The 23143-nt window shown below is 43.4% G+C and overlaps 1 protein-coding gene across 3 annotated transcripts; it reads right to left on the reverse strand.

The window, feature by feature from the left end:
- Positions 1-3214: 3214 nt before the first annotated feature.
- LOC121544980 (KH domain-containing, RNA-binding, signal transduction-associated protein 1-like) lies at positions 3215-12561 on the reverse strand. Of its 3 annotated transcripts, XR_005996174.2 has the most exons (11): positions 12206-12561; positions 9191-9318; positions 8218-8334; positions 7944-8090; positions 7625-7767; positions 7252-7531; positions 6919-6995; positions 6445-6503; positions 6068-6238; positions 4140-4202; positions 3215-3720 (listed from the first exon to the last, which is right to left on the reverse strand). XR_005996174.2 is itself a non-coding variant. In XM_041855274.2 (9 exons), the coding sequence occupies exons 1-9, from the start codon at positions 12336-12338 to the stop codon at positions 6132-6134; spliced, it is 1188 nt and encodes a 395-aa protein (XP_041711208.1). In that variant the 5' UTR covers positions 12339-12561; the 3' UTR covers positions 5153-6131. The 3 variants fall into 3 exon arrangements, 2 of the variants coding, with proteins under 2 accessions (XP_041711208.1, XP_041711207.1); XM_041855274.2 differs by lacking the exons at positions 3215-3720; positions 4140-4202 and having other exon boundaries at positions 5153-6238; positions 7625-7764; XM_041855273.2 differs by lacking the exons at positions 3215-3720; positions 4140-4202 and having other exon boundaries at positions 5153-6238.
- Positions 12562-23143: the final 10582 nt, after the last annotated feature.

The raw sequence follows: 23143 nt of genomic DNA on the forward strand, positions 1-23143 counted from the left end.
ATTGTCATTATTTTCCCACAACTAAGTGTTAGCATTTTAATGATGTCCATCCTGTTTGCGTCTATATGCCATATCTTTCAAACTGTGCTCTTTCCCAAAAGTTCCTAACCTATAATGGACACAGTATGTTTTACATTAGTTATCTTATTAGTTATTAGTCCCAACCTTCAGCTCCATTCAACCCCTCCCATCTATCTCTTAGAAATCCAATATGGATGGTGTTATTTGCCATATATTTTTCAACTGTACTGTTTCAAACATTCTGAACCCTTCTGTTCTCATTGTTTCTACAGATTTTTAATTGAAAATAAACATTTTTGCTAAAAGTATTATATTATTGATCGATTGACTATGACTTTTCAGATCACCCAGTAGTGCTATCTGCAGGGTTAGCTCCAGGTAAATATTGCAATCCTTCAGCCATTCCTGGACCGGTGACCAAAAACAAGCTACAAACGGACAGTACCAAAACAAATGATCTAATGATTCGGTCTCTTCGCAGCAAAATCTGCAGAGCTGGTTAGATTGCCCATTTAAATAACATTCTATTGGTAGCAAGAATATTACATAATTATTTAAATTGAAAAATTCAAAGTTTTGAATCCGGCATCGTTTTGCATATCAGTTAATAAACACTTTGCCATGGAATCGGTACGTCAACAGTACGATCGGAGAGGTTGAAGAAGGTCAGAAGTAAAAACAAGCAAAATAGAACTATTGTAAAATTGACTGTTTCCAATGTATATAGTATGTATACGCTGGAAGTAGAGGCATAAGCGTTGTTGTTCACTAGTTTACTCCAATTAGGGGAGGGGTGGTGGGGTTGGAAAGTAACTGAAAATATATTTTAAAATATGCGAGAAAAAAATATGGGGGATTGGAAGTGATGCAACTACATTGATGGAAGTTACAATCTATCTGCAATTTTAAAGCTGATCTACCCCCTTAAAAAAACAGTCAGCATTTAGTTGGTCTGGGGATTGGAGACATACAAATTAGGAAAACTGGTATCTCTATGGTAACGGAAAAGGTTTACGTAAAAGCTCAATTTTTTTTATGTGAATGATGTATCTTGTGAATCTCATGAAATCACCCACAGATAATAAATCAAGTTTAAAAGATCTACTCAACAGCATGTCCCTTAGAGCCATTTCTACCTCTATTTTCAGGTTGTCAACTTGATGAACCCAAATAAATCGGCATTTCACCATGCACTTGCAATACTCTTGTTAATAAGTATGGTAATGAGTTAACTGCCTGCAGTTCTCATGGGGCATATTGATGAGAGAAAAAAGTGCATGCCATCACTGTGGAAACAGCAACATTTCGTTTCTGACAATGAGCCTCAGGAAATCAAATAACTGATAATGCCTTGATCCAATCTGATAACATATTGTGCATGCTTGCAGTTTCCGATGTCACAGGGGGAAAGATACATTTTCAGAATTGATGAGAACTTTGGAGATAGAACAGTATATGCATTTGGAGGGAGGTTGGCCTCAGAATAAATTATATGTACATATTTTAATTCCTTTCAAAGGTCTCAGACAATTCCCCACTGTGTTTATTTCCATCCTGCTGAAGTGGCCTCCGGTTCAGGTGTCTGAGGGACTGCTCAGCCCCATGACAACAGGTGTTTTTCTCATATTGTGTCAGATAATAGCATCATTCTGCCTGCCAACTACAGACAAAACATATCCGCTGTTAAAGTATATATATTCTGATGTTGACAGATTTTAAATCAGATCCCTCTCACATCGTCTGATATGCAAAACAGACCACAGCACCTGGCAGTCTTATAGGTTCTAGCGCAGGGATCATCAACTAGATTCAGCCAGGGGCCTATTTTTTCCTTGAGCGGACGGTCAGGGGACCGGAACATAATTACAAATAATTTGTAGATTGCAAATTGACTGCAAGAAGCCCAAACAGATAACATGACTAAAACTATTTCAAATCTTGCCTATATTGTATACGATCACATCTCTTTTATGTGTGGGAATACTTTGGCAATGACTTCCAAAATTGTAATCACAAGGAGCTGATTTGCTGGTGTTTTTAGTCATGTCTCCCCCCCCAATAAAATCACCCACAGGCCGTGATCCCTGCTCTAGCGACTTCCTCTCCATATTTTCCAGCTGCTAAGAACATTGTCTCAGTCTCAGCAACCAGTCTCGACTGCAGTGGTGTAAAATACTTAAGTAAAAATACTTTAAAAGTACCCAAGTTGTTTTTTAGGGTCTGTACTTTACTATTTATATTTGACAACTTTTAACTTCACTACATTCCTAAAGAAAATAATGTACCTTTTACTCCATATATATTCCCTGACACGCAAAAGTATTCTTTACATTTTGAATGCTTAGCAGGACAGGAAAAGGGTCCAATTCATGCGCATATCAAGAGAACATCGCATGTCATCCCTACTGCCTCTGATCTGGTTGACTCACTAAACACACACCAACATTTGAGTGTCGAGTGTGCCCCTGGCTTTCCGTAAATAAAATAAATGTTTAAAAAGACAATGGCGCCATCTGGTTTGCTTAATATAAGGAATTTGAAATTATTAGTACTTTTGATACTTAAGTATATTTGAGCAATTACATTTACTTTTGATCCTTAAGTATATTTAAAACACAAATACTTTCTCAAGTAGTGTATACTGGGTGACTCACTTTCACAGGAGCCATTTTGTATAGAATTATTTTTACTCAATGACAAATTGGGTACTTTTCCCACCACTACTCTACTAAATTGTGTCATCGAGTCCAACTTCACTAGATGCTCCATTGAGCATTCACTTGTTGCTACCTGTTAGTTCCAACTAAAGGGTCGTAGCTCCAGTACACTACAGCGTATGTCTTAGTCGCTTTCCTTTTATCCCCTTCATCAATATTCTGTCCATCACCATCCTTACAGAATGGGGCCAGACATCCCTACCCAGCTTCACCAGACGGGAAATGTAGTGAGAGCGAGAAACCCGAGCAGAGCAGCCACTCTCTCAAAGCTGCCATTACAGACACCTAGTACCCAGAGATTGTGTTTATTTATTTAGTAAGGGAAGAGATTTGGGGGGGGAGGCCTATGATAAGAGATGCAGTTTCCATGTATACAGTAACCAAGGCTATATTTAAATATAAAAAAGGTAGCTGAAGGATTTACCTTTTATAAGCCTCAAAACACCCATGACAATACAATTAAGAAAGAACAGCAGTCAGGATATTGAGATTTATTTAAGAAATTTTAAATTAAGTCTGCACAGAAAACATCCAAGAACTTCCTGTGGCAACTACAATTTTACAATCACACATGTCAACATATTTAAAAATGTAAAACGTGAGGTAAAAAATGAACATAATCAAGTCAAGGAAATCAGGAACCAAAGGAAGATAATACGCCAACTTGGTTCCTCGTACTGTACTCTTGGAGCATTCTCCAAGCTGCTTTATAGGGAACCAGACAGTGAATTCATCTAAACTCAAGTTGAATGCACTGTAGGCCGTATATTGATGTCTCAGGAGACAATCAACTGTATTCCAGGGAGTGCCATTATCCCGAAGTGACGGAATGAGCTCATTCTTTTATCCTCATTTCTAACAAAACGGATTAATCTTGAGCGAAAGAAGCCTTGTGGCAGTCCTGACAATTAAATCCCCGACAAAACATCAGACTGCCAGGAGCCTTAAATCTGCGCAGCCAAGGCCTTTCACTGGATTATACCTGTTGAAAAGATTTTAAATTCAGTCACCCTGTCATGAGCCACAAAAACAGAGCACTTCTCAAAGTGACAGTTTGAGGATGGAGGGAAACCTTGATCAAATCTCATTGGAAAACACCAACATTTCCCCCTTCAGTCTATCAGTAGGTACTACGTAACAAACCTGGTTTGATTTTCTACTAGAGCCGGTCAAGACCCTGACAAAAGTCAGTCTGAGGGTCCATTCAAAAACCTTGCAGTTGGTTGTGAAGGGGACTAAGAGCTTTCTGGACAAATTCAACAAGCAAACGTAGAATCTGAGGAATACTCAGTTGGCAGACTTGGTTTCATCAGTTCTTTATTTTACTAATAGTAAATACAAAAATACTGTAGCAGCTTTAGCATTGTTAAATTACATGATATTGCTGAAGATACTACTTACCATGAGGACATTCAGCTCAAATCCAATGCCTTTCTCAAACCCAGAGGGACTAACGTGGAATACCTGGGGACAGAAATACAAATGAGACCCATGTGCAAGTGCTGTTGACAACTACATGTAGTAAAAGATGGACAATCATTCATGCAAGACTAACATTTCACTGCAAAAGTCATGCAACTCAAGCTAAGGCTGCCAATGTATTTTTTTTGTAACCATGACTTAAAAGATTGCTACAAATGCTGAACATTTTAACATTAAAACAATACAAAATAAAAAAGCCAGAAGGCATTTTAAATGATTGGACCATAAACTGTTCTCAATTTTCGCAAGAGTTGCATTACAATAATTTTGCACAGCTATTTTATTTGAGACAGGTTATCATTGCATATTTTTCAGTTATGCAGTTTTGGACAACTGGTTTTGGATGACTAGCAGGTTCTAGCATTTTGTGAATAAGACAAAAATATCGAACAAATGACAGTCGGGGTTAATTTTACCTTCTTGACGTGATCTTTAGGCTTTTAGCATCCTCTCCTCTGCGATATTTTTCTTTAATAAAACCAGCCAGCATGACTTTGCATCAAAGTCAAGTAAGATCCCTGCAAGCTTGATTGTAAATACTGTTGAAAATCAGTTATTTCAAATGACTAAAAATACATGGCTCATTGGGAAGCTTGAGGAAATGTGCCGTTGTAACGATTGATTTCAAATAATACAAGTCCAAGCACTATATCCTTCAAGCGAAGTATTTGGAAATACATTACCTTGATTAAGGTACCATCTTAATTTTAGGTGACATAACGGGTCTCTTCTAGATCATTTTTAATACAGAGAGATGAAGAGGACGTGCTCTTTATCAAAGTAAAGCAATGTTCTTTTTGGTTGCTTTTGTCTCCTATGTACATACAATAATCTGGTGATTGTTTTGGAGTTTTGTGAAGACCCTTAAAACGAGAATCAAGTTTTATTAGTAGTGGAAGGCATTACTATACAAGAAAAGCAAAATACCAGGCTTAGTTTGATAAAAAAAACAAAAACAAATTAGGCTTTATTGATACAACGCACTGCAGAAATACATTTTGGGATATATTTAGTATCCTATTTAGGCAAAGAGTACAAACGTACGTAGCACTATGCATTTTGGAGACGGCACAACTTTAGAAAGCAATATACAAAATTGTCCTAAGTGTATGCACATAATATTGAGTTTGCTGCAGTTTTCCCTTACATGAAGACCATGTCCAAATCCTTGTAGGACCACTCAAACAAATAGTGAGTAATTTTTCAGCATTTCCATCAAAATCAGCCCAATAAGATGTAGACCAAAGTAAGCCAATCGCAAAAGGTACCGAAAGTAGAATGTACTTACTACCAAGACGAATTGAAATTACTTAAAGGAGATATTTTATGACAGTCCGTCTGTGTTTAATACGCCTAGATTTCAAAACCCTACGAAAGTTTGAAAAAACAAAACAAATAACATTGAAATCTATGCATCTATAGGGAATGTTAGTTTCTACAAAAATGATTTGTCTAGAAAATGAGTTGGGTTCTTCCCCATTCATTCTTAGTCTAGTTACCGATGTTACATTGACGCCATTAATCAAGTTTTAGCTAGAAAATACTTTAGAAATGCAGCCTAAATGAGTCTGCAACTGTCACAACTCATCTCAAGACAGACAAACTGAAACAAACCTTCAAAAAGAACATTTAACACTATACAATGTATCACGTTTCTCTAAGTAACCATTAAATTAGATCTTAAAAAACTGTCAACGATGCAGTGGGAACAAACATTGAATGAAAACGTATTCCCCAAATCCTTGCTACGCCCACTCAATACGATACATCCGGTTGTCCTGCTCTCAAATCATTAAAAATCAACAAAAAACTACAGAAAATTAAAGAAAAACATTTTGGAAAATTACTTTGGAGTTAAAAGTGAGTTACAATGGGAGACAGTTGCCAGGGCAACCCTCTACCGGAGTCTGTTCAGTATCTTCCGTATGGATGCTCTCTGTAGGCCCCCCGCTTATCCTGCCTCGCTGGAGGGGCTTTGCCTCCAGTGGAGGACCAGGAACCCTCCCAATCGTCCTGGGCTACAGAAAAAAAAAAAAGCATAGGTCAATGTTTGGATACATGCAGTGTGACAAAGAGTGGTGGTCAATTCCTTCACAACATCGAGTACAACAAATGGACAAAGGACCAGTTTGGACCAATTACGTCAGTTTCATTACTTCAAAATGTATGAAAAAATTTGTTGGTTGCAGTAACATTCACCACCATTCATTTACTGCCATCTTACCATAGGGTTCATAAGCCTCCTGAGCCTCTCCATGTCCATAGTCATAGTACTCAGTGTCCCTGAGAAGAGAAGAGTATGTCAAAGAGCCTTTTAAGACAGACTTTAAGACTACATTGAATACAGAGAGGGTTAAATGTTTGGGACCTCACAGCATTCATTTGAAAACATGGCACAATATCAGTGTAATTACAAAGGTTCCCGGAAATTCAAATCACTAGGGAAAGGGGATACCTAGTCAGTTGCACAACTGAATGCATTCAACCGAAACGCTTCTTCCGCAATTAACCCAACGCCTCTGAATCAGAGGGGTTGGTTGCCTGCTGGAATCCAGCCTAACCACCTTAATTTTTCCTCTGACAATTCAAACGAGAAAAAATAAATAAAACAAAAGAGTCTGATATTCCAATCTTCTGAGGATTGTCCACTTCATTGTTTTAACTCACTCTGCAATTATATTATGAGAAAGATACTTACGCTTGTGGAGGTTGTTGACTGTAATAGTTGTCATAACCTTCATATGCAGGCTCAGCGTAGCTTTCTTCATAGGCAGGCTGGGGAAATAAAGACAACATAAGCCATTATTACCACAAAATGACAAGGTACATGTAAAACATAGAATTCTACTAGCATGTCACAATAAAAAACTCAAGTGGACTAGAAAAGTCCCATGGGGCTTAAACACAAATGAGGTGACATGTCACCCATGATGAATAGACCTACAATAAATCAATCTTTAAACTGACAGCTCTTCAGTTCTGAAAGTAGGTATACAACCCAATGACTTAACGATTGAGTGGTTTGACTTACATATTCATTGTAGGCCTCAGCCTTGGGTGGTGGTGCGTGTTGATGCTGATGTTGGTGCTGCTGGTGGGAGTGGGCTGGAGACGGGAGCATCCTTGGTGTCCCTGGGGTGGGGGGTCTGGAACGGGGTGCTGTGCCTCCTCTAGCGGGTGTAGAGGGGGGTCCACCCCGACCAGCTGGAGCCCCCCTGGCAGAACCACCCCTGGGAGGTCCTCCTCGGGAAGCTCCACCACGTTGGGTGCCTCCACGGGGGGCTCCTCCACGAGGTGGCATTCCTCGCCCCCTGAAGAAAAAAAATAGGCGTAAATTTACCTTTTTAGGATTCTGAAGGCTATTGGTCTTGAAAGGTAAGGGGTTGTCAGGCAGAGAGTCCTACCTGGCTCCTGCTGAGTTGGGTGGGGGTGCTCCCCTGCCCCTGCCTGGAGGGCCCCCTCGTCCCCTGGATTGTGAATCCTGACCGCCATTCAGGTAGCCAATCTCCATGAACTGATCCTGGCATATACCATCCATGGTGTCCTGCTTATAAAGAGTAAAGAGAGTAGCTACATTAACATGACAGGTCTGACATTATCACATGGAAGCAGGATGAAAAATCTTGGACCATTGCTAAGCTACCATAGATCAAATAGCTAGACCCATACATAACAACTTTAAAATGTCTTTGGTTGAAGCAGGATGCTGCCTGGGATACTTACAGGGATGAGGAACTTCTTGACCTCGTCCATGGCGTGAGCCATGCGCAGGTATGCCTCAGGTATGGGAGCAAACACCTCTATGAAGACATGCAGTTCCATGCCCAGATGAGCATATTTGGGCTCGCCACCCTTTCTCAGCTCTTCCTCCTGAAATTTAACAATGTAAAAATGACAATGAATTCTGCACATTACACAGCCGATTACCGCAATGTTTGTTACAAAGGGACTCTTCTCCACATGTACCCTGTCAACTCCACCCTCCCTCCATTCTTACCTTCACCTTGTCCCTCATGGAACCTTTGCCCAACACTGAGATCTTTGCTCCAGTCTCCTCCTGGAGTCGCTTGATCGTGTTCCCCTGGGGTCCCAAAATCTTACCAACGAAGTTGAACTGTGGAAATAAAAAAAGGGTTCACTAATAGCCTCGATGTTCTTGGTGCAGAAATTGTTGTATTCATGGTTATTGAAACATAGATCATGGTAATAGGCTGCGGAAGATACTGCATCACTGACGCTAAACTATAGCATGCTGCAGGTCTTTCCTTTCCAGTCTAAGGGAGAGCGGGGATACACTACATTACAGACAAGCATGTCAGAGCCAGGCTGCTGCAGCAGGGGGAAAACCCAGCAAGAGTAGGTCATATTTACAGATTAATTAATCACTCAGGCACTCTAGCGTGACAGCTAGGGCCATTTGGTTTCTCCCCAACCACACTTATTCATGCAGGAAAAGGCTGAGAGGGGATATCGAACAGACCAGACACCGTAAGAGACAGTGCGAGAGCCTGCCCAAGAGACAGCAGGAAGTTGATCCATGTTTAATAGCAGTAGATATGAGAAAGCAGTTTCAGCACACAGCATTGAAGAGGAATGAACCAGCTGTCCTCTTTCTATTATTTATGCCTGTTTAAGTGAGCCATTTTGTAGACACCACTGGGGGACTAACTGCATGGCAGAATGAGCACTGTGACATGCCATTCTGAATTCAATCCCATGAAATTCTCCTATTAAAATAATAATTCCACTACATGCAGTCATATCCATTAAAGTTCAGGTCACTGATAACCCTGAGGGGTGCAAGTTGTGTTCATTCTATGTCAGTGACACAAGAGTCCATTGACAGTAAAGGATAATGTATGCTTTGAGCATAGTATATGTTTCCCACCCTAAAGTAATCACAGGTGAAAAGCAATGGCCCAAACTGAAGGTTTCTATTGAACAAATACAACAAAAAAATATGTACTCACCCTTGGGTACTGCTTGACAGGAATGAGCACACGTTCCTTGACCTTGATGTTCTTTGTGGTAAACAGGTCCAGGTAAGTTTCTCTTTCTGTCTCTTTCTTTGTCTCTCCTTTCTGAATCCGTTCTATCTCTACAGAGAAACAGAACATGGCTTTTTAGTTTGACTAACATCACTATCATTCACAAAGACTGATCATAAATGCATAGTGCAAGAGCTTCATGAAATGCTCATAATTTCCAAGCAATTAGCAGCGCTTGGTCAAATCAAAGTGTAGAATAATAGGCCTACTAGACAACATCCTATCCTGGAGTCATAAGATAAAATACAAGAGACCCAAAGACACGCTAGCTCCCTCATTTCCTCACAAAGAAGTTAGTGGGTGGGTCTCAAGTTACACCACACAGTTCACATCATTGACAAAAAGTAGCTGATCAGACAGTAGAATACAAAGTTGGTCCCAAAACATAGATTCGAAACTCTTCTTAATGCATGTTCATGTTTAGTTTGAGACAGACTGGCAGTGGTGAACTGTCTGGGGGAAAATTGGTTCTGGGGGAGAGGCAGGCTGCAAGCAAGCTGTTAACTGGCCCTGCAGCAGGACGGAACCAGTTATAACCTGGTCTGACACTTAACTACAGAAACCATCTTCCTATACTTTAAAGACAGGCCAACCAGACATCCTGGACAATGCTCAGCTTCTGGCTGCCATTACAGCAGCCTTGAGGTTTCTGGCAGAGGTTCCAACATATTGTGACAATGTCCTGCCTACAGCATTGCACAGTAACTTTGTAGCAGACATCACTTCTTTTTTTTAACCCACAGATGTGAAAGCTAGCTGCTGTCTACTACCAATTTCAAATCTGCAATATCATCTGCAGGTATTCGCAAGATAAATTCAGGAATCCAGCTGTAAGAGTGGGAAATGTTTATTAGTAGAAATCTAAGTGACTTGCATGAGTGTAAACATTAACTTAGATTCAAATGTAGTTATGATGGATAGAAAATAAAGTGGCTGATTAATCACGAAACAGGACAAAATGCAATGATTTTGGGGGACTTCCACAGAATGCAATCCATAGAATGGTCCTTTGGAGGATCTATTGTTGAAATATATTTGACGTTTGGATCTTAAAAGTTGAGAAATATTTAATTGTAGTTGGAATATTTTACATTTTGGCCATACCCAGGCCTCCTTAAAAAAACAATGTTTCATCTGTATGTGCTACAAAGCAAAAATGTGTCCTATGAAGCTTTACCGCTTGCTCTGTAATACAAGTAGTCTTTTTATCTCAATAATGAATCTTACATTTTAGAAGTGAAAATATGCCATTTTGATTTAGCTTGTTTTTTAATATATTGTTTAACATAATACTCACGCTACATACATATCAAAGTTCCAGAGTGGGATCTCCGCTACTTTTAGAGTTATGATCCAATTTGTAAGCATTACCGGCAACAGAATGAATGTAAAATTGGATTCAAAATGGTCGCCCTGTGCAGGTGATTTGCAGGATGCAAGTAAATGAGGGCTGTGGTTGGTTACCTACTATGCCAATTTCTGTTTAAAATGGGCGATAACTTTAAAACTTGCAGAGATCTCGCTCTAGAACTTTGATATGCCCATAAAGTATATTATGTTCAACAATATACATTATAAATTGCCACATCAAAAATGGCATTTCCTCAATATTTATGTTTATATTTGTCAATATTCATAAATTAATTGTTATTGAAAACAATATTACTCATACCAGAGCAAGCGGTAAAGCTTCATATGACACCAATTTTTGCTTTGTCGCACCTACATTTGAAACATAGACAAGTGTAAGGCCAAAATGCCATACATATGCCAACTCAGCAATTATTTCACAATTATGCTTAGATACAAATGTAAAATATGTCAACAATCCTTCTGCCAGAAGGTACATTCTATGGAATACATTGTGAAAATCAACAAAAAATCATGGTATTTATCAGGATTTCGTGAGGAATCAGCCAACTACACATTTTTACAGCACTAACAAATAAGCAGCCCTATTTCATATAACTAGCTACTGTTGAGAGAAATTGCGGTGGAAAATACTTTATGCGTAAATATTGATATAATAACCATAATGTTTACTTGGAGTCACGCGATGATATGTTGTGCGGTCCTCCCACTACGATTTAGGAAAGCATGCAGTTTATTATGCTACAGATGTAAAAAGTAATTATGAATTTCACAGGGTGGTGAAAGTGCACGGTGATGAGCTTGATGTAACTTTCCAAAAAATATCTAGGGTCTTATTCCGGCGACACGATGATTGATGCTTGATTGACTGCCTTTTGACAAATAAAAATAATCTCGCTATTTTGTCCATAATCTCATCAGGCTATACCTGCGAGCTGTTGGATACATTTGATGGAAACATCGCTGGTGGGGAAATTCAAATAGTTTTTAAACGGATTTTAGAATCTTCGTATGAAAATCTGTGGGCAATTGGATGGAAACCTAGTTACTGACTGTAATGCCTAATAAGAAAACTCACAAATGGGCAGCAGCCTTCCATAAGCATTAATTTGCACGTCGGAAAAGTTCGAGGCCATAACAGCCACGTTACCTAACTAGTTACCTACATATTCCCTACACCCATCCTACTCCGTGCCATGCCTCTTCTCCATTCGAGCCTCGTGCTAGCAGGCCGTTCTTCCCGCGGCAACCATTGTTGTCCAACACAAGGCCAACACTTATACATAGTTAGTAATACTAACTAGGCTATATGTTGTGGGTTTTGCAAAACCCATTGTATTGAATCTATGATCAATAATAATCTAACGTTTAGGTCAACACAAATAGTTTGTTGTAGGAATCACAGAAGTGTTAACGTTACAACCAGAACGGTTAGGTAACCTGCTAGTTAGCTACGTTAGCCTAGCTATCGTCTTTTTTTTTTTTACAGCTACATCAGCTAGCAAACTAGTTCAAGGAGTCACTGCAAATATGCATTTCAATTAAAATATTTAAGTAAAATATTACCTGCAGATAGAAGTTTCATTGCATGAGTGAATGAAGAATCCAGACTGTCTTTTTCTGCCAGAAGCTCGGGGAGATATTTGCTTTCATTCTCCATTTTGGCTTTTTTAGGCTCGGGCTTAGCGTCGGAACTCATGTGGCTAACGTTCTGTACCGTTTTCGTTTACTTGGTTTACAGTCGGTCGGCAGTGTCCCAAAACAACCCACTTTATAAAGTTCACCAGCTTGATGTTCTCAACTATGTTATCAAATGTAATAATCTCCGGTAGCTAGCTACACGTTATCCGTATTGTACCACTAAAAGAGAGTTGGTTGTGGCTGAAAGCGGTTTGTAGAATGGACGACGTTCTTCTCGTGCAAAAAATGAAATACAATACGTCACAGGTTTTATACATCGGAAACGAGGCTGCCTTGAGGATTTAAAGAGACAGTGTTTTTGAGTTGACAACAACATACACCTTTTCATTTTGGCCAAGATTGATGTCAAGAAGGCAGGAATAGAAACGTATTGAAAATGTCCCTTTTTTGTTGATTGTTCCCTAATTTGTGGTTTGCCTGTAAAGAAAAATCGGTTTATCAGCTGATGCCTAACTGAGCAACTATATGCCGAAGGCTAAGTGCGTCCTCAATAGTTTCATTTTGTCTTCTTGTCTTTCACCCAACCCAAACTGAATCAAAATCAAATCAAATTTTATTTGCCACATGCGCCGAATACAACAGGGTAGACCTTACAGTGAAATGTTTACTTACAAGCCCTTAACAGAGCAGCAGTAAAATACATTAACAGTAGGGAGGCTATATACAGGGGGTACCGGTACAGAGTCAATGTGTGGGGGCACCGGTTAGTCGATGTAGTTGAGGTAATATGTACATGTGGGTAGAGTAAAAGTGACTATGCATAGGTAATGCATAGGACACTGCATTGACTAAATGTATGCACACATGACTAAGTCGCTTTGGATAAAAGCGTCTGCTAAATGGCATATTATTATTATTATTATAGTAATAAATAGTAATAAACAGAGTAGCAGCAGCGCAAAAGAGGGGGTGGGGGGGGCAATGCAAATAGTCCGGGTAGCCATGATTAGCTGTTCAGGAGTCTTATGGCTTGGGGGTAGAAGCTGTTAAGAAGCATTTTGGACCTAGACTTGGCGCTCCGGTATCGCTTGCCGTGCGGTAGCAGAGAGAACAGTCTATGACTAGGGTGGCTGGAGTCTTTGACCATTTTTAGGGCCTTCCTCTGACACCGCCTGGTATAGAGGTCCTGGATGGCAGGAAGCTTGGCCCCAGTGATGTACCGGGCCGTATGCACTACCCTCTGTAGTGCCTTGCAGTCGGAGGCAGAGCAGTTGCCATACCAGGCAGTGATGCAACCAGTCAGGATGCTCTCGATGGTGCAGCTGTAGAACTTAGGATCACAAGATCTTCTATCTTTAGGCAGTCATTTTATCATTTTGGAGTAACTTTTATTGTTTTTGAGCACTTGTACATTAATGTGGATGCTACCATAATTACGGATAATCATGAATGAATCGTGAATAATGATGAGTGAGAAAATTGCAGAGGCATAGTGTCATACCCCCCAAAACTGCTGACCTCCCCTGTTATTGGCAATGGTGAGAGGTTAGCATGTTTTGGGGGCATGATCTCTGTGCATCTGTAACTTTCTCACTCATCATTATTCACAATTCATTCATGATTATCCGTAATCATGGTAGCATCCACATTAATGTACAAGTGTTCACAAACCTATTCTTATTTACAATAAAAGTGACTCCAAAATTACACAATACATTATTTACAATTTATTTCTATTGGGCACAATAATCCAAAACACAACCAAACAAACAGAAAATGCATCCAACAAGTTTGTAGAGTCACAAGCTTGATGTAGTCATAGCGTGCTAAGAATATGGGACCAAATACTAAACTTTTGACTAAATGTAATACACTATTAGTGAATTTGTCCAAATACTTATGACACATTCAAATGGGGGGACTAGCTAGATACATAAAGTGCTTTCATTTCTAAACAGTAAAACAGATAGATATATATATAAAATACCCTTAAATTAAAGGTGACATGTTGTATTGTCGCCTAATATAAAACATTTGATCTCAAATCCAAAATGCTGGAGTATAGAGCCAAATTAAAAGTTTTAGTGTCACTCTCCAAATAAATACGTAGGGGAGTCTTGTCTCTTTTACACTAAGCAGTATCATCTCAAAGATTTTTATAACTATAACCAAGATAGACCAAAGCCTGTCGTTGGCATGAAGGTGGAGTAGAGGACTGAAGACCGGCAGCTGGGTCTTGGTGGGAAGATGGCGGAAGTGGATGCAGAGTTCAATTCAAGCAGTGCGTCGAGCAAATTTGGTGAAGACGAATGTTCTGAATGGACAACAGTAAATTTGGATTTATCATAATTCAGTTTTAATCCAGAGAGGTTAGAAAAATTATCTACATCTTCTGTGCAGGGATACAAATTGCGGATTTAAAAGAAAACATGAATCGTCAACGTACAATGACACCTTTGTTTTTAAGCCCTGGATTTCTAGCCCCTTGATATTATTTTTGGATCTGATTTTTAATAGCTAACATTTCGATGGCCATAATAAATATACTGAACAAAAACATGAACGCAACATGCAACAATTTCAACGATTTTACTGAGTTACAGTTCATATAAGGAAATCAGTCAATTGAAATACATTCATTAGGCCCTAATCTATGGATCACACATGACTGAGCAGGGGCTCAGCCATGGGTGGGCCTGGGAGGGCATAGGCCCACCCACTTGGGAGCCAGGCCCAGCCATTCAGAATGAGTTTTTCCCCACAAAAGGGCTTTATTACAGACAGAAATACTCATCCGTTTCATCAGCTGTCCGGGTGGCTGGTCTCAGATGATCCCACAGGTGTAGAAGCCAGATCTGGAGGTCCTGGGCTGGCGTGGTTACACATGGTCTGCGATTGTGAGTCCGGTTGGACATACTGCCAAATTCTCTAAAACGACGTTGGAGGTGGCTTATGGTAGAGAAATTAACATTACGTTCTCTGGCAACAGCTCTGGTGGACATTCCCACAGTCAGCATGCCAAATCCACTCCCCTCAAAACTGTGGCATTTTGTTGTGTGACAAAACTGCTCATTTTAGAGTGGCCTTTTATTTTCCCCAGCACAAGGTGCACCTGTGTAATGAGCGTGCTGTTTGATCAGCTTCTTGATATGCCACACCTGTCAGTTGGATGGATTATCTTGGCAAAGGAGAAATGCGCACTAACAAGGATGTAAACAAATTTGTGCACAAAATTTGAGATAAATACGCTTTTTGTGCGTATGGAACATTTCTGGGATCTTTTATTTCAGCTCATGAAACATGGGACCAACACTTTACATGTTGTGTTTATATTTTGTTCAGTATAGATATGCCGATAGTGGACAACCTTGTTTTACTCCTCTTGACAATTTAATACTTTCTGAGAAGTAGCCATTATTTACTATTTTACATCTGAGGTTACTTGTGACGAGTACTGATATACGAAGAGGCAGGACGCAGACGCAGGAATTAACAAGGTCAAAGTTTACTTAATAATGAGAAAGAGAACAACAAAGAGAGAGTAAACGACACGACGCTAAACAATCACACACACACACACAGTCTACAAGGAGAACAGCGCCGGAGAAGATGGCTGCCGTTTTACAGCGCTCTAACCAATTGTACTATTATGTGTGTTTTTCCGCGTTATTTGTAATTTATTTTGTACATAATGTTTCTGCCATCGTCTCTTATAACCAAAAAGAGCTTCTGGATATCAGGACAGCGATTACTCACCTCGCATTGGACGAAGATTTTTTCTTCAACGAGGCGGCTGCGAAGGATATCATACAGACACCCGACAAGGCCCAAATCCCGTCATTCGCGTGAGGAAGAGACGGAGATATCGCGGGCGCAGATCCGGATGCCTTGTAAGGATCCGACGGCGGCCGAGTAAACTGCCTCTTCCATCAATCCTATTAGCCAACGTTCAATCTTTTGAGAATAAAATGGACGATTTAAGATTACGGTTATCCTACCAACGGGACATTAAAAACTGTAATATCTTATGTTTCACGGAGTCGTGGCTGAACGACAACAATGATAACATTCAGCTAGCAGGCTATATGCTACATCGGCAGGACAGAACGGCTGACTCTGGTAAGACAAGGGGTGGCGGTCTGTGTATATTTGTAAACAACAGCTGGTGCACAAAATCAAATACTAAGGAAGTCTCGAGGTTTTGCTCGCCTGAGGTAGAGTATCTTATGATAAGCTGTAGACCACACTATTTACCAAGAGAGTTTTCATCTATATTTTTCATAGCTGTCTATTTACCACCACAAACCAATGCTGGCATTAAGATTGCACTGAATGAGTTGTACAAGGCCATTAATCAACAGGAAAACGCTCATCCAGATGCAGCGCTCCTAGTGGCCGGGGACTTTAATGCAGGGAAACTTACATCCGTTCTACCTAATTTCTACCAGCATGTTAAATGTGCAACCAGAGGGGAAAAAACTCTAGACCACCTTTACTCCACACACAGAGACGCATACAAAGCTCTCCCTCGCCCTCCATTTGGCAAATCTGACCATAACAATATCCTCCTGATTCCTGCTTATAAGCAAAAACTGAAGCAGGAAGCACCAGTGATTCGGTTAATAAAAAAGTGGTCAGATGACGCAGATGCTAAGCTACAGGACTGTTTTGCTAGCACAGACTGGAACATGTTCCGGGATTCTTCAGACAGCATTGAGGAGTACACCACATCAGTCACTGGCTTCATCAATAAGTGCATCGATGATGTCGTCCCCACAGTGACCGTACGTACATACCCCAACCAGAAGCCATGGATTACAGGAAACATCCGCACTGAGCTAAAGGGTAGAGCTGCCGCTTTCAAGGAACGGGACTCTAACCCGGACGCTTATAAGAAATCCCGCTATGACCTCCGACGAACCATCAAACAGGCAAAGAGTCAATACAGGTCTAAGATTGAATCATACTACACTGGCTCTGACGCTCGTCGGATGTGGCAGGGCTTGAAAACGATTACAGACTACAAAGGGAAGCACAGCCGCGAGCTGCCCAGTGACACAAGCCTACACGACGAGCTAAACCACTTCTATGCTCGCTTCGAGGCAAGCAACACTGAAGCATGCATGAGAGCACCAGCTGTTCCGGATGACTATGTGATCACGCTCTCCGTAGCCGATGTGAGTAAGACTTTTAAGCAGGTCAACATTCACAAGGCCGCAGGGCCAGACGGATTACCAGGACGTGTACTCCGAGCATGTGCTGACCAACTGGCAAGTGTCTTCACTGACATTTTCAACATGTCCCTGACTGAGTCTGTAATACCAACATGTTTCAAGCAGACCACCATAGTCCCCGTGCCCAAGAACTCTAAGATAACCTGCCTAAATGACTACCGACCCGTAGCACTGACGTCTGTAGCCATGAAGTGCTTTGAAAGACTGGTCATGGCTCACATCAACAGCATAATCCCAGAAACCCTAGACCCACTCCAATTTGCATACCGCCCCAACAGATCCACAGATGATGCAATCTCTATCGCACTCCACACTGCCCTTTCCCACCTGGACAAGAGGAACACCTACGTGAGAATGCTATTCATTGACTACAGCTCAGCATTCAACACCATAGTGCCCTCTAAGCTCATCACTAAGCTAAGGATCCTGGGACTAAACACCTCCCTCTGCAACTGGATCCTGGACTTCCTGACGGGCCGCCCCCAGGTGGTAAGGGTAGGTAACAACACATCTGCCACACTGATCCTCAACACGGGGGCCCCTCAGGGGTGCGTGCTCAGTCCCCCTCCTGTACTCTCTGTTCACCCATGACTGCATGGCCAGTCACGACTCCAACACCATCATTAAGTTTGCCGACGACACAACAGTGGTAGGCCTGATCACCGACAACGATGAGACAGCCTATAGGGAGGAGGTCAGAGATCTGGCCGTGTGGTGCCAGGACAACAACCTCTCCCTCAACGTGACCAAGACAAAGGAGATGATTGTGGACTACAGGAAAAAAAAGAGGACTGAGCACGCCCCCCATTCTCATCGACGGGGCTGTAGTGGAACAGGTTGAGAGCTTCAAGTTCCTTGGTGTCCACATCACCAACGAACTATCATGGTCCAAACACACCAAGACAGTCGTGAAGAGGGCACGACAAAGCCTATTCCCCCTCAGGAGACTAAAAAGATTTGGCATGGGTCCTCAGATCCTCAAAAAATTCTACAGCTGCACCATCGAGAGCATCCTGACTGGTTGCATCACCGCCTGGTATGGCAACTGCTTGGCCTCCGACCGCAAGGCACTACAGAGGGTAGTGCGTACGGCCCAGTACATCACTGGGGCAAAGCTTCCTGCCATCCAGGACCTCTATACCAGGCGGTGTCAGAGGAAGGCCCTCAAAATTGTCAAAGACTCCAGCCACCCTAGTCATAGACTGTTCTCTCTGCTACCGCACGGCAAGCGGTACCGGAGTGCCAAGTCTAGGTCCAAAAGACTTCTCAACAGCTTCTACCCCCAAGCCATAAGACTCCTGAACAGCTAATCATGGCTACCCGGACTATTTGCACTGCCCCCCCCACCCCATCCTTTTTACGCTGCTGCTACTCTGTTAAGTATTTATGCATAGTCACTTTAACTCTACCCACATGTACATATTACCTCAACTACCTCAACTAGCCGGTGCCCCCGCACATTGACTCTGCAACGGTACCCCCCTGTATATATAGCCTCCCTACTGTCACTTTATTTTACTTCTGCTCTTTTTTTCTCAACACTTTTTTTGTTGTTGTTTTATTCTTACTTTTTTTGTTTAAAATAAATGCACTGTTGGTTAAGGGCTGTAAGTAAGCATTTCACTGTAATGTCTGCACCTGTTGTATTCGGCGCATGTGACCAATACAATTTGATTTGATTTGATTTGAGTACTGAACAGTCCAGGGCTAAATATGGGTGGTGATGAGATGAGGTGCAGGTGCGCTGGAGGTGATTAGGGTGCGTTGGGATTCCATTCCGGTGTTGCCGAGGTGGTGCGCTCTGACCGGTGGCTCAGTAGTCGTCGACAGCGGGTGCATCGGTCTGGCTGGGTGTCCAAGGGGCCAGGGCCGGCTGGTACCCCAGGACACACTGGAAGGGAGTGAGCCCCGTGGAGGAGTGAACGAGGGAGTTCTGGGCATATTCTGCCCAGGGAAGAAACCTCGCCCACTCACCCTGCCGGTCCTGAGAAGTGGCAACGAAGAAACTTCCCCAGCTCCTGGTTCATGCGCTCCACCTGCCCATTCGACTGAGGCCTATACCCGGAAGTGAGGCTGGCCGTGGCCCCGATCTTCTCCAGGAAAGCCTTCCACACTCGGGAGGTGAATTGGGGGCCACGGTCCGAGACGATGTCCTCCGGATGTCCATAATGGCGGAAGACCTGTTGGAACAGGACCTCAGCGACCTGGAGAGCAGAAGGAAGACCAATTAGTGGCAAAAAACTGCATGATTTGGAGAACCGATCTACGACCACCATGACTGTGGTGAAGACGTCAGAACGTGGAAGGTCGGTAACAAAGTCTATGGACAGGTGTGACCAAGGTCGCTGAGGCACTGGGAGAGGAACTAGTTTGCCTGCCGGGGTGTTCCGAGGTGTCTTCGTTTGGGCACATATGGAACAGGAGTTGACATAGCGGGAGACATCAGAAGCCAAGGTGGGCCACCAGTATTTCTGGGCTAGAGAATGCATGGTGCGCGTAATACCAGAGTGCCCTGCCGTAAGGGTGGTGTGCGCCCAGATCAGCAGGCGGTCACAGACACTGGTGGGTACATACACTTGCCCCGGAGGGGTGTTGGCAGGCGCTGGGTCCTCCTGAGCCGCCATGCGGATGTCTTCGTCCACATCCCAAATGACAGGTGCAACGATGAGAGACGAGGGCAGGATAAGACCCCCCAGATCCTTCCTTTCTCCAGTATGGTGCATCCTGGAGAGTGCGTCGGCTTTCACATTCTGGGATCCTGGGCAGTAGGACAGAATGAATTGAAAGCGAGTAAGATATTGGGCCCACCTGGCTTGACGAGAGTTCATCCGTTTCGCTGCCTGTATGTGCTCCAAATTCCGGTGGTCAGTAAGAATCCGGAATGGATGGACTGCGCCCTCCAGCCAGTGTCTCCATTCCTCCAGAGCGAGGACCACCGCCAACAGCTCCCTGTCTCCAACTCCATAGTTCCTCTCTGCGGGAGTAAGCCTTTTAAAGCTGAAGGACCTGATGAAACGGCGGTAGAAATTGGCGACGCCCAGGAAGCTCTGTAGGCCCTTGATGGTGGTGGGTACTGGCCATGACCTGACGGCGTCCATCTTCACTCCTTCCATGAACACCCCCTGAGGACTGATCCTGTATCCCAGGAAGGAGATGGCCTGTTGGTGGAATTCACATTTCTCCCCCTTCACCAACAGGCTGTGTTCCCAGAGGCAGAGTAGGACAGCTTGGACATCCCTGACGTGCTCCTCGAACGTAGCCGAGTAGATCAGGATATCGTCGATGTACACCACCACCTGTCTACTCAGCATGTCCCGGAACACATCATTGACGAAGAACTGGAACACAGAAAGTGCGTTGGCGAGGCCGTAGGGCATGACGCAGTATTCATAGTGGCCTGAGGTAGTGCTGAATGACATCTTCCACTCGTCTCCTTCCCGGATTCGGATCAGGTTGTAGGCACTCCTCAGGTCCAACTTGGTAAAGTACCGGGCCCCTTGTAGCTGCTCGATGGCCGACGGAACCAGAGGGAGGGGGTACCGGTACTTGGTGGTGACTGCGTTCAGCCCCCTGTAATCAATGCATGGTCTCAGTCCTCTGTCTTTTTTTGGCCACGAAGAAGAAGCTGGCGGAGGCAGGAGAGGTAGAGCGTCTGATGAACCCGTGTTTCAGGGTCTCTTCCACATACTTCTCCATGGCCTCAGTCTCCGCCATGGAAAGGGGGTAAATGCGACTCTGCGGGGGGTTTTGTCCCTCCAGCAGGTCAATGGCGCAGTCCTAGGGCCTGTGAGGAGGGAGACACGTAGCCTTTGATGATGAGAAGATATCGGAGTGATCTGTGTACTCACGTGGAATGTTGGGCTGGAGGGCGGACTCCGGACTCTCCACTGACATGGAACAACAAACCACCGGCAGGCAGGTCTTCCGGCATGAGGTGGACCAGGCTGTGATCCTCTTGATGGTGGGGTTGTGTAGTCTGAGCCAGGGCAATCTCAAGACGATCCGGTGAAGGGGTGACGTGACGATGTGGAATGACAGCTCCTCGTGGTGCTTCGGTAGTGTGGGAATGGTGATGGTGATGTGGAGAGTGACATGCGTAATGGTGCCTGATCCAAGGGGTTTATTATCCAGTGAGGTGACATGTAGCGGAGATGGCAGTGGCATGGTGGGCAACCCCCATTCAGAGACCAGCTCCCTATCTATAACGTTCCCCACTGATCCTGAATCTATCATTGCAGTAGAAATGGAAGAGAAGAAATAACCAGTCGCCGTTATGGGAACTAAAAACAATGGTTTTGTGATAGGAGATGACGTCACAGTCATGGAGCGGCGACGGGAGTCATACCACCTAGATAGGGAGCCGCCAGGAGATGTGTGGTCCATGGTGGTGTAGGGGGTGCTGCCCACCTCCATGGCTGAGGACTCGGAAGCAGGGTGGCTTCCATAGCTCAGATGGGGTGAGCGTCGAGGCTCCGGGAGGTGTTGGGAACGCCATCTCTCTCTCAACATGTCGTCAAGACGGATGGACGTGGTGATGAGGGTATCAAGGTCCATCTCGTCGTCCCGACATGCGAGTTCCGTCTTAATGTCCTCCCGTAAGCCTCTCCTGAAGGCCGTGCATAGAGCACGCTCATTCCTGCCGGAAGATGCCGCCACCGTGCGAAAGCTCAGAGCATACTCAGATGCGGGCCCCTCTCTCTGTTGTAGATGGAGGAGACGCTAACCCCCGTCCTTTCCCTCCGTGGGATGATAAACACCGCCCTGAACCGAGCGAGGAAAGTGGGGTAGGGAGGCGCTACTGCCTCCTCTCCTTGCCAGACTGCCGTGGCCCAATCCAGCGCCTTTCCTTTAAGAAGCGAAATCACCAGCGCTATCCTGGCTTAGTCAGATGGATATGCCCCAGGCTGACGCGCCAGGTAAAGTGAAACCTGTAGCAGGAAACCGCTACATTTAATAGTTTTACCATCATAGTGTTCCGATAGGGCGAGGGTTCCCGCAGAAGTGGGTGATAACATGGGAACAGGTGGATTGGATGCACTCGCCGCTCCCTGAGGTGGAACCGGAGCGCTGGGCAGATTATGCAGAGTTTGGAGCACCTGCATGGCGGCGTTCAACTGGGCAAGCTGCTGCTGGTGCTGGTCGAGGCACTGGGAAACTCCTGCTGCATCAATTTTTGTGGTGTGTGATTCTGTAACGAGTACTGAGTATACGAAGAGGCAGGACGCAGACACAGGAATTAACAAGGTCAAGGTTTACTTAATAATGAGAAAGAGAATAACAAAGAGAGAATAAACAACACAACGCTAAACAATCACACACAACACAGTACTGAACAGTCCAGGGCTAAATAGGGGTGGTGATGAGATGATGAGGTGCAGGTGCGCTGGAGGTGATTAGGGTGCGTTGGGTTTCCATTCCGGTGTTGCTGAGGTGGTGCGCTCAGACCGGTGGCTCAGTAGACCGCCGAATCAGAGCGCCGGAGGGGAGCAACGTGAGGAGACGTGACATTACTATACATAACTTTATCCCATTGTATAAGAGATTCTCCAAAGTTAAAATAGTCCAGGCATTTGTATATCAATTCCAGTCATACTTTATCAAAGGACTTTTCAAAGTCAGCTATGAATAC

Source organism: Coregonus clupeaformis, chromosome 29 (genome assembly GCF_020615455.1).
Source record: "Coregonus clupeaformis isolate EN_2021a chromosome 29, ASM2061545v1, whole genome shotgun sequence".
NCBI classification, from domain to species: domain Eukaryota; kingdom Metazoa; phylum Chordata; class Actinopteri; order Salmoniformes; family Salmonidae; genus Coregonus; species Coregonus clupeaformis.

Excerpts from the sequence above, each read along its gene's own strand:
- LOC121544980 (XM_041855273.2), bottom strand. The coding sequence starts at position 12,338 with ATGAGTTCCGACGCTAAGCCCGAGCCTAAAAAAGCCAAAATGGAGAAT. Across the intron at positions 7,768-7,943 it reads TCAAGAAGTTCCTCATCCCT|CAGGACACCATGGATGGTAT; the intron begins GTAAGTATCCCA and ends ACTCTTTATAAG. Across the intron at positions 6,996-7,251 it reads CTGAGGCCTACAATGAATAT|CCTGCCTATGAAGAAAGCTA; the intron begins GTAAGTCAAACC and ends TTATTTCCCCAG.